Here is an 11,775-nt window from a genome sequence, read left to right on the forward strand (position 1 = left end):
TTACAATTATTTTGAAGCCACCCTCTTCCTTCCTCCTGCCTTATAATTGTAAACACCAACTCTCACATATCTAGCTCCACAAACAAATAGAAGGTGGTAAGATTTGTTGGGCCCACTATTTGACACCCATGTCACTGGGATAACGTGTGGTGGGAAGGAACCAATAACAAGATATGTGATTTTAGGAAAAAAACGAGTACATACAAATTTAGATACATACATATTTTGGTTCCACCCCACCTAAAATCCTATTTTTCACAATATAAAATATTAACTTTAGGACATAAAAGTGAGGCTATACGTTCAAAAACAGGGCCACTCCATACCTTCACCAACATACTGGCCACGTTCTTATCTCACTTCTAGAAGCTTTCCCCAGATATTCTTCTAATTATGAGGATCTGAGACATATGGTACACATATGGTACCAGATTGCTGACTGGTAAAACATAACCAACTTTATAATTGGTTATGCCCAAATTTCACTTCTTTGATGACTCAAAAAGATTTCCCTAAGAAACAGGGTTAGAGAATTAGAATACCTTCAAAGAGAACTATAACCAAATAAATCTCTTCCATTTTTATAGCTCAGAGCCCTTTCCCTCCTCCACTGGTACTCATGCTTCACACACTAGTGCAGGAAGCCACTTGCTGCTGCTGCTAAATTGCTTCAGTCGTGTCAGACTCTGTGCGACCCCACAGACGACAGCCCACCAGGCTCCCCTGTCCCTGGGATTTTCCAGGCAAGAACACTGGAGTGGGTTGCCATTTCCTTCTCCAATGCATGAAAGTGAAAAGTGAAAGTGAAGTCACTCAGTGGTGTCCGACTCTTCGCGACCCCATAGACTGCAGCCTACCAGGCTCCTCCGTCCATGGGATTTTCCAGGCAAGAGTACTGGAGTGGCTTGCCGTTGCCTTCTCCAAGGAAGCCACATGGAGAGTAATAAACCTCATTTGCTCAAAAAGGAAGCAAGAAGGAAAGAGTTGAGGAAGCACTCATCTTTCACTGAGTGATATGTGAAGATAATAAAGTACAAATTTACATTCTTAATTACAAACCTTTTAAAGTAATTAAATGAACTGACAGTGGCAACAGAAATCTATATTACCAGCTTCAGCAGTTAGAGAAGAGAATTTCCTAACTGTAATTCTCCTGCAAAACTTTCAAATATTATGTGTATGACATCTTCTGTATCTTTTGTGGGGCTCAATTGATTATACCCGGGAATGTTCATGGTTCTAATCTATAAACTGTTATAATGCCAATACTTCTGCTCTAAGAGTGAATTTAAGTTAATATAAGTTGGAGAAGGTCTCGAAGACCTCCAGGTCTTTAACCTTGCTGTTCTTTTTGTCTAGACTCTCACCCTTGCCCCTTGTACCTTTACCTCATTAAATTCTACTAATCACCCCTTAGATCTCAGCCTAAACATCATCTCATCTAAGAGACTCTGCTTGACCTTCCGGATCAGACAGGGCTCCCCTAATGAGTTATCTCATTGCATCCTATACTTTTCTATCATCATACCTATGATTTTTTGTTATGATTACTACTTGACTGTCTGAATTGCCAGCTAAACTCTTAAGTCCCACGAGGTCAAGAAGAGTGTCTATTTTCATAACCTGTGTCCTGGTACATAACAGCTGTTCAATAAACATTTGCTGAGTGAATAAAGAAGGAAAATGGTAAAAGAAAATTATTAAGCCTTAAATAGAGTTCATGAGCTCAAGACAAGAGAAAAAGAATGAAGATATCTTTACCTGAGCATTCGGTGTAGTTTATGAGGTGTCATCCCACATCCATCATCAGTAAAGGTCAAACAAGTTTTATTCTTGACCTCCTCAACATCTATAAAGACCGTCCTGGCGGATACATCTGGATCTACAGCATTATCTGCAAAAGGTAGAAATCTGTGATATTAGATCTCTTTTTCTAATATTCTATTAAAATCTCTAGTTCAGTGCCCCTAAGACATAGAAACTGTCCTTTATTCCCTTCATGCGAATGTCCCAGAAGGTGAGCAGGGAGCATTAATGGTATGGGGGAAGAAAGGAATGATAGCAGACGGGTTTATGAAGCTGATTTCTAGATTTCACATAATGACTGATGTGCAACCTGCCCTTTTTCTCTTCAAACTTCAAGGATTATGGGAAAATTAAGTCCTCCATGTACAAGGCATTTTGCTCAATTTTTGTCTTATTACTTCTTATCTTTTAGCCACTTTACTGCTCACAGACATATACAGTAAAGTGTGGTTATGGAGAAGAGTTGAACCTGCAACTTTGTTACAAATAGATACATACCACACACATTAGGGTTTATTGCAAAGATTTTCTTTTCTACTTTTCTTTTACATCACCTCCTCCATTAAAGAACACAGATATTATCACCATCCCCATTTATAGTATGAGAGGCACTGAAAGAGTTAAGAGATTAAAACCAAAACACGAACTGCCTGCCTAGATCCAAACGATGTACCAAGTATGCTTAGAACAGTGAGTCTGCTTAGGTATTCTGTAATAGTCTTGAAGGTGAGACTGTCTAATTCTCATTAAATGGAGAACATAGGATTAAAGTAGGGAAAAACATATAGAAAGTTTTACAATTCTTTCTGGGTTAGGTCTTCACAATGGGTTATTTATCCAAGAATTCAAAGACATCAGATATAGCTGTATTCTAATATATGTGCCATGTCTGCAACCCCAGGGGATGACATTGGCTGAATAGTCACATCTTTTTGCCACAGGTGCCAGTTTACATAGTTGCCAGTCATCGACACACGTGGTACAAAAGTCTCATTAGGGCTCACTGGCTGGAGTGGGAGGGCAGTTTGTGCAATCTGTTAGATTGGTGCCTCAAGCACTCCTGTCTTTACTGGCTCTTTAAACAAGACAAAGGCCTTTCCTCCCACCCACTTCCCTTTCCCTGGGATCCTACATTGATTCCATGTGGCTGGGCTGGACGATTTGGGTGGGGTTCCGGTTGTATACTCATCCCACTATCAATGTTCAAATCATGGCAGTCCTTTGTGGGGAACATCACTTACAAGCAAGAGAAGTGTTGCACATATTCAAAATACCAGTTTTTGTAACACAATTAACAATATAAAAAAAAAAACAGTATCAGTTACAACCACTTAAATGTGTGGAATATCCATCAAATGAAACAGGACAGATTTAATTTCAAGGGCCACAATGATGTTGCCAGAATTACTGATAAAACTGTCACTGAGTGCTCGCTTCGGCAGCACATATACTAAAATTGGAACGATACAGAGAAGATTAGCATGGCCCCTGTGCAAGGATGACACGCAAATTCGTGAAGCGTTCCATATTTTTTATGGTGAAACAGATCACCAGCCCAGGTTGGATGCATGAGACAAGTGCTCGAGCCTGGTGCACTGGGAAGACCCAGAGGAATCGGGTGGAGAGGGAGGTGGGAGGGGGGATGGGGATGGGGAATACGTGTAAATCTATTGCTGATTCATGTCAATGTATGACAAAACCCACTGAAAAAATAAAAAAAAAAAAAAAACACAAAACTGTCACTGACTGTAACCCAGAAAGTCTTAACAGCATTAAGGCATCACGAATATCCCCAGAAGGGGATTAAAAGGTCTGATAGAGTCAATCTTTAAGGACTAGGTGGGGTCAAGCCTTGTGTCATGTGGACCAACTTTTGGCAGGAATTGTTAAGCCTGACGTGCAATAGTGCCTTTATCAGAAAGACAGCATTTTACTTTGTAATAAGAGGCAGCAGATTTTTTTAACTGACAGAAGGATTCAGCATTGTGAAGGCACCTACATTGTTTCAAAAAACTACTTGGCAAGTAGGCCCTGAATTGTTTTAGAACCTATCAGTCACGGCTGCTGGCAGCCAAGGCCATTGAGACCGATGCCCTTACCTTGTCAACCAACAGGACCTCATTTCTACTTTGAAAACTTTGGACATAGAGGGATTTTTTTCCCCTAACACTTAATGAACATTGATAATTCAAACATATAATGCATATCAATTCCAATTCCACATTTATATAACTGTACAGTCAATGAACCAGCTTGCAAGCCTCTCACAAAAATCACTTTTTTTCCCATTTTATTGTCAATGTCACCAAAACTTTACTAGGTGCTTTTTTTAAAACAGAAACTTACCAAAGAGTTTTAAGGTAACTACCAGGAGCAGCTAGAAATTTTACCTCCTTGGCTGGAAGCGGGTAGAATACACGGGGGAGAGGGCACAGCAGAGGCCAGAGTCAGCTGGGGCAGCAGGGGAAAAGAGATCAGCAGACAGACCAGCAGCAGTAAGCACAGCTTTGCACTTACTTTTGGTTTTAAGTGGCCTTCCACTTGGCCTCAACAAATAAAGTTATAATAACAGGTTGGCTTCAATAAATGAACTTACAATAAAAAAGGCACCAATCTGGCAGCTGGTTTCAATTTCTGTTTAACCTTTCAAATGTTATCAACACATAGCACATGCTATCAAATCCTACAGAATCTATCTTCTCCCATAGCCCAGCCCACCTAATCTATGACCAGGCAGGGCAGAGAGAAATCCTATTCAACTCCCTTGGCCCACCACCTAGGGGATAGCTACACCACCAAATCCTGGGAAGTCCTTATCCCCTCACTTGGCTCACAGTCTCCTGTGCTCTCAGATCCCAAGTAATCTTATCTCTCTTAACCTAGCTCATGGTACCCTCAGTGGGAGGACTCTTAACTCCTCTCAGCCACCACGTAGTTAACAGCATGAGAAACCAAGTCTCAGGGACTTTATGTTATCCACTAACCATGTGACCTGGGGTCTAAAAAAACATCATAACTGAACCTTCATAGCTCATTCTAACCTGGGAGGCAATAAGAAAGTGTCCCATGACAGCATCCCTGGAGAGACAGGATGGCAAGTGGGAGATAGCTGGTTTTGATATAGCTCTTCCCCACATCCCCTCCTGTTCCAGGCGAATGGCCTATGACGATTCCTGCAAGGTTGTCAGGGCCAAGCTGTGGCCCTCCAAGACATCCAGTAAGTATCTAAAACTGCTCTCATCTAAAATTAAGGTCATCATCTTCTGACACAAGCTTATTTTTCCTTTCTTCTCTCTCATACACACAAACACACACACAGTGTCAGTATTCAAATGACAAGTTTGAAATATGAAAGTCATTTTTTGTCCCTCCCTCTTTCTTACCCTATACACCCCTAGTCTCTCTTATATCTTCGTATTTCTATTTCCATTGTCACTTTCTTAGTTTACAGAGTCTGTTCCCTCTTATCTGCATTGTTGTGATAACCTCCTACCTAGTCCTTCAAAGCCTTGTCCCTCTTAGCTCCAATTCATCTTACACAGTGCTGCAAGATTAACTTTCCTGAAGCCCAAATACTCGAGCCTCCCAGTCTCATTTTGGCCACAGTTCACCATTCTAACCTCATTCCCTACTTAGTACTTAGGGTAAAAAGACCTGCATTTGAGTCCTGGGTCTGCCACTTACTAAACACATAATTGTGGAAAAGTCAACTAAATTCTCTGAGCCTATGTATCCTTATCTACAAGATAAGAATAATGATGACAATGGTGATGATGCTGCTGTTTACCTGAAAAAAGTATAGCTAAAAATATATTTGTGAAAGCTCCATGTAAACTCTCTAAGGACCTATAGTTTTAACTCTTCATGATATCCATGTTCCAACTAAACTCAGTTACTCAGTATTCTTCATGACTTGGTTCATGCAGTTGTTCCTTTTGCCTGGAATGCCCTCCCCTCCCCACACCCATGCCCACATGTCCCAATCCTTCAAATCTCAGCTCAAATGTCACCTCCTCTCCAAAGTCTTTCCTAACTCTCCTTTTCCTGGTAAGCTGAATGTCACCCCTCCTTCCTTTGGACTTCCACAGTACAAAATGTGTCCATCTTTGCCAATATATCACTTTCTATTTTGCAGTTATACGAAGAATAAACCTTCTGTACATGTTTTCTCTCCCCTACTCAAAGATGAACCTATGTTGTATTCATTTTTGTATCTACCACAGTGAATGCTCAATAAATATTCATCAAATGAACGGTTCACCAGAAAATTAATGCATAAGTGAAGAAAACTACTGAAGGAAAATCTAAACTGAAAGCTTCAGATTACCAGTTAACACTTTGCTCTCCCTTTTCTCTATTATTAATATGACAGATAGTTGTGATTTGGTTTTAATCTGTGTTGGTATATATGTGTGCAGGCATGTGTGTGTATGTATATAATACACCTGTATACTTGTACTTGTATGGGTCGGCTTACACCAGAATTAGGTTCTTTAAGTTAATGCTTAAGGCAAGAATCATATATATTCAAAACTACAAATGAAACACTTTAAAAATCACCCATAAAGTTCAGTACACAGTATAGCATAGGTACACATGGTTCTGCACGGTGCTACTGTGAGGGAACAAGCTTCTGTCTCTCATTTCTCACTAAGTAAACTGGTGGCTTTCCCCTCTTTTTCTCTTTTGTAAGTCACATGCACCTAGATCTCACTCCACTGTGAATTTCCCTCAGGGCATGGTGCAAAATCTGAAAAATACAGTCCCTGTTCTCTAGGATTCAAAACGGGTCAATGTCAGTTTTTCTCCTTCACCTTCTAACGAACAGTCATATATATTGTAAGCATTCTGTGTTACGGCGAAAATAATCACCCTAGTTCCCCATCACCCTTGCAAGTAACTCTCCTGATGCCCACTGACTTCTCGCTCAAGACAATTCACATTGCAGGGCCACAGCGATTGCTTAAGTGGAGTCTGGGGCTCATTTGGGGGAGCTTTGAAACCATTTTCAAGATTCTGTTCTGTGCTACCTTGCCCCAGAAATACCTTTCCATAACTTTAACTTTTGAAACAGTTGCAATGTGCTCGGTATGCTGCTGCATTTTGTCCAGGAATGTTTTTCTTCTTTGCTTTCCACACAGTATTTAGCACACTACTGCAAAAGCTGGTGTACTTGGCTTCAAGGGATCAACTGAAAACGCTTTAAAAGCAAACATCGGTGGAGCGAGAGGTTAAGTGCTCAGTTATTCATTCCAGCGGTGTGAGGGCGCTCTTGGATCGCGGACCCAGCGCTCCACAGCCGCAGGGAGCCAAATGCACTCGTGTCATCTCTTAAGAGATGTCCCATCATTCCCAGACTCTCTGGTCCCAAAAGTTAAAGAACTCCGTTTTCCAGACTTTTCTTCATGCCCCTGTGCTTAGCCTGGCGCCCTCCGTCTGTCGCTGGCCCCCGTGGAGCCCAGCTGCCTCGGGGCCCGAAATTTGTGTGCATCTCCTTTTGATTACTCACTAAGCTACCCTAAAGCGCCTGGAACGTCACGGGCCAGAGAGAAAAACCACAAGGGACTAACTCCTGGGTCACATCTTGTTTCCTCAGCTTTATCTGCGGAACTTCGTCCCTGGCGACGGAGCCGACCCCCTCCGCCGTCTGCGGAGCCGAGGCCGGTCCCGACGCCCCCACCCCTGCCCCGGCCCTCCCCGCGCGGCTCCGCACATTCTTTTCGCGTCCCCGGCACCACGTTGGCACCTCTGCCTCGGGCTTTCACGGCCAGGCCCGCCCTCGCCACTCACCTAGCAGCTCCGCGATGGCACTGAAGGGTCGCGTGTGGCTGCTGGAGTTGCTCTGTAGGTAGCGAGGGCTCATCTGGGGGCGAGAGAAGGTCCCGTCCCGCGTGAGGCCTCGGCCCGCCGGGCCCTCCCCGCGTGCCCCCCGCAGCCCCGGGGCCCGCGCGCGTGCGTCCGCCCCCTCGGGCCCCCGACCTACCGTGCTCAAACGGATCCCAAAGGCCTGCGGGCCGCCGCCCGGCCTGGCCAGCGCGCTACCCGGCGCGCCAGGGCCCGCGGGGGCCCCTCGGTACAGGAGCATTTTTTTGGCCGCCACGATACTCTTTCGCCGCTGCCGGACTCTTCGCCCGGCCGTCCGGGACTGGCTCTCGCTCGCTCCCACCCGCAGCTGGCGGGGGCGGGGCGCGCTCCAGCCACCTGTCCGGGGCGGGAGGGGGTGAGGCCGGCAGAGCCGCGCAGCGGCCCCGCCCTGTCAGCACCTCTCCCAACCAGCCGACTGCCGGGCCGGCAGCGGGGCCGTACTGAAATATGGCGACCTCCTGACAGCCGCTCCTTGATCCCCGCCCCTAATTAATTCTTGGCGTTTGCCATAGGCCAGGACGCCGAGCGGGAAAGAGCGGGGGAGGGGGCGGGCGCGTGGGGAGGGGCGGGGATGAGGCGAGGGGAGGGAGAGGGTGTAGGGATTTCTGGAACAGAGTCCCCAGTTCGGAGGCATGACTAACGGGCAGGATAAGACAAGTCTTAGAAGTTCTGAAAAGTACAGTTTTGCTATCTGGGGAGATAGCAGGCAGGCTCGCGTGATGGGAAAGCATTCAGACTATTTTGCCTCAAATGCCTCCAGAAGCAGCCAGAACTTTCCAGAAGGCAATTGGCAAATCATCTTCAAATCTTTGCAAGCATGCAGGGAGGCTGTTTATGAAAGAAGAAATTGGAATGCACTTACATACCGCAAGTAGGAGATGGGGGTTAGTTTATGCAGTATGCAGAAAACGGAATACTATGGAGTTCTTAAGGACCGTGTTTGCAGATGAAAATTTATTCATGTGGAAAATATTTATGAGGGAATTAAGGAAACAGGAGGTCACCGAATATTGTGTAACGTGATACCTATTTTTATTGGAAAAACAAGTACATACATATATGTATAAATATGCATGTAGTTACACACACACACACACACACAGACACACACACACACACACACACCCACACACCCACAATGAGAAACACTTGAAATGATGTATTTCAAGATGTTATCTCCAGGTCCAGAATTATGAGTTTTTCTGTTTTTTCTTACTTGCATTTTTACATTTTTTGTACTATTAAACAAACATACACCATTTGATTACAGAAAAAACATGTTTATTTATTTTTTAAAATATAATGATCCCTGATACAGATGAACCATTATTTGACCATTCCTCTGTGATATTTCATGTTGTTTGAATTTTTTTTTCTTGCCATGATCTGTACATCCTCATGAATTTCTGGTACAGTTATTTCTACAGAATACTGTTGTGTCTAAAAGCATGTGTGTGGTTTACTCTTAATAAATACTGTAAGACCGGGACAATTTGCCCTCCCAGAAAGTTAGCTATTTTGTTACATTCATAGCACCAAGTGGTTTTGACCTTTTAACCTTTTTCCAATGTTTTGAATAAAAATTACTATCTCAATGTTTTAATTTGTGTTTTCCTTTCAGTAAAACTGACTATCTTCTCAAATGTTTATTGTATATTTATGTCCTTTGAACATTATTTCCCCTACTGGGTTCTTTGCATTTTTTTTTTGGGTATCTTAAAATTTTTTTAAATACACAAAAATAGAATGATATGAATTCCCAGATACTAATTACTCATATTCAAAAATTGAATCACTTTGCTATACACCTGAAACTAACACAACATTGTAAATCGAGTATATTTCAATAAAATTTTTTAAAATTAAAACCTTTCTATACCTGCTTTATATATTCTTTTCTTCTTCTATTTGTATATTTTAGAACAAATTTCAAACAGCATGTCATTTTATTCTATGTAATTCATTCTTCTCTGAAAATATGGACATTTTCCAAAAGATATAGCCACAATGCCACTTTCACTGAAACAAAATTCATAACAGTTCTTTGATGTTCTCTAATACCCAGCCCATAGTCTGATTTCTTCAATTATCTCAAAAAAATGTCTTTTTACATTTGGTTTGTTTAAATCTAGATCCAAACAAGACGCACACATTGTACTTGATTATGTGTCTTTAATCTAAAACAGTCTCTCTTTTTTTTCTTCCTTCTATTGAGCTGTTGAAGAAATCAAGTCACTTTTATTGTTGAAAGTCCTACATTCTCATTTGTCTCTTTGCTTATTTTTGTTGTTACTTAGGTTGCTCCTTTCATTAGAGGAATAAATTTAACATAACTATAAACCATAAGTTGGCTCTAAAGTCTTCATTAGATTCCAGTACAAAGTTTTTAAAGCAGAAGTGCTCAGAGATGGTGCTGTATTCTTTCTATTGCAACACATCAGAAGTATATACTGTCTAACACTCAGTGATGTTCAAATTAATCAGCGGGTTCAAGTAGAGGCAGCCTGAATGTTCCCCTATAAAGTTTCCCATCAATCTTTCACTTTGTAGTTTCATTAATTGGTGTTTATTATCTGAAAAAATATTTATTAGGGTTGAAAAACAAAAATAAACTAATCTCATCATTTCTTATAATTTATTAACTGGATCCCTCTGTATAGAATTTATCCTCACCACCCATTGGCTGTTTGGCTGCTCTGAAATACAATTCATATAGGAAAGACTGGACAAATGCTTAATTTTTTACTTTTAATTGTCCATTTTCAGAGTAAAGCGGTCTTCCTAAGTGGCTCTAGTAGTAAAGAGCTCGTCTGCCAATGCAGAAGGTGTAAGAGATTCAGGTTTGATCACTGGGTCGGGAAGATCCCCTGGAGGAGGGTGCAGCAACCCACTCCAGTATTCTTGCCTGGAGAATCCCATGGACAGAATCCCATGGACATTGGCTACAGTCAATGGGGTCACAAAGAGTCAGATACGACTAAAGCGACTTAGCAAGCAGACAAGAGTAAAGAGTTGGTTCCTGTGTTGCGTTCTGTGATGTGACAGCCTATCTCCCATTTCAATAGAGGACTTTTTGGATGAGCTGCTGAGAGCACTGTTGGAAAGCTTCCTCCAGCTGTTAGCTCCTTCAGGGATTGCCTCAGATATGGAGTTGCCTTGCTCAAGGTCACAGAGCTTTCTAGGGGCAGCCCAAAGAGGACTATAGAGGCTTAACCATCTCAGCTCAGCTTGGGATAACTCTGAAGGGTCATTCTAACTTTAGATCTCTCTGTGGGGTTGACTGAGGCTGTTATTGGGCCTGCAGTGCAGCTCAACTCCAGCCCCCAGCCCCACTCCCTGTTTAGGCCTGCTCCTTTCACAGGTGTTAATCCAAAAGACATCTCTTAATAAGCATCTGGCATGCTACATTCTGTCTTAGAGTTGGCTTCCTGGGGAACACAAATTATGACACTTGAGACTGAGTGTAACTCAGGAAAGCCAGCATTTCGATGGGATTTGGGAGCTAGATCACTCACTGCCCAGTTGGCAAGGAGGTCCACATTGCAGAGGGGTAGGTAGAGAAGAGATACCTCTCTGCCACGAGGTGACACTCCTGTCATTGTAGACTTTTACCAGGTGGTGAATTGCAATGGTATACTGGTAGAAGGGAACATATGATCTGCTGTGCTATATCACGTATTTGAGAAATAGGGTGAAATAGTAGCTATGAGATCAATAGATTTCAGTGGTTACTGAGCTCCAAAGATTAACTACTAATGGAGACAGGTTTATTTGCATCAAAATCAGGATGCTTCCTGGGGAAAAGATAGGACCCTGACATACAGTTTGGGGATATCTAGAGGGATACCATCAAAATCTTGAATCCCCAGATTTCCCTGAACCCTCGGAGGCTGTAGAAGTTGGCCTGATTTTCCTACCTTTAATAGTCCCCACACCTCTTACTTGGAGATAATGCAGAACTTCTCCCCCAGGAGGCAAAACATGCATTTACTTCCCCTCTAGCCACTAAGCCTATAACAACAGTTAAGGCACAGCATGAACATGGTAGGCTTGATAAAGAAGGAAAGTAACAATGCTCCAAGTAGCTGCACAGCCTAGCTTGTA

The 11,775-nt window shown here is 42.7% G+C and overlaps 1 protein-coding gene and 1 non-coding gene across 4 annotated transcripts in view; one reads left to right on the top strand and one right to left on the bottom strand.

Annotated features, from left to right (window-relative positions):
• The window catches only part of MORC4 (MORC family CW-type zinc finger 4), a 59,656-nt gene extending 51,520 nt beyond the window's left edge, over positions 1 to 8,136 (bottom strand). Inside the window, exons 1-3 of one of the 3 annotated variants that reach the window (XM_043895550.1) lie at positions 7,790 to 8,136; positions 7,597 to 7,669; positions 1,762 to 1,894 (exon numbers count right to left, since the gene is read on the bottom strand). In XM_043895550.1, the coding sequence (XP_043751485.1) occupies positions 1,762 to 1,894; positions 7,597 to 7,669; positions 7,790 to 7,891 (308 nt within the window). In that variant the 5' untranslated portion in view covers positions 7,892 to 8,136. The remainder of the gene's footprint in view (positions 1 to 1,761; positions 1,895 to 7,596; positions 7,670 to 7,789) is intronic. The other 2 variants (XM_043895549.1, XM_043895551.1) reach the window with 2 other exon arrangements.
• Positions 3,233 to 3,339, top strand: LOC122690946. Its single transcript, XR_006340199.1, has one exon. It is a non-coding gene; the product is annotated as a U6 spliceosomal RNA (small nuclear RNA).
• Positions 8,137 to 11,775: the final 3,639 nt, after the last annotated feature.

This window comes from Cervus elaphus, chromosome X, assembly GCF_910594005.1.
Source record: "Cervus elaphus chromosome X, mCerEla1.1, whole genome shotgun sequence".
In the NCBI taxonomy this organism is placed as follows: Eukaryota; Metazoa; Chordata; class Mammalia; order Artiodactyla; family Cervidae; genus Cervus; species Cervus elaphus.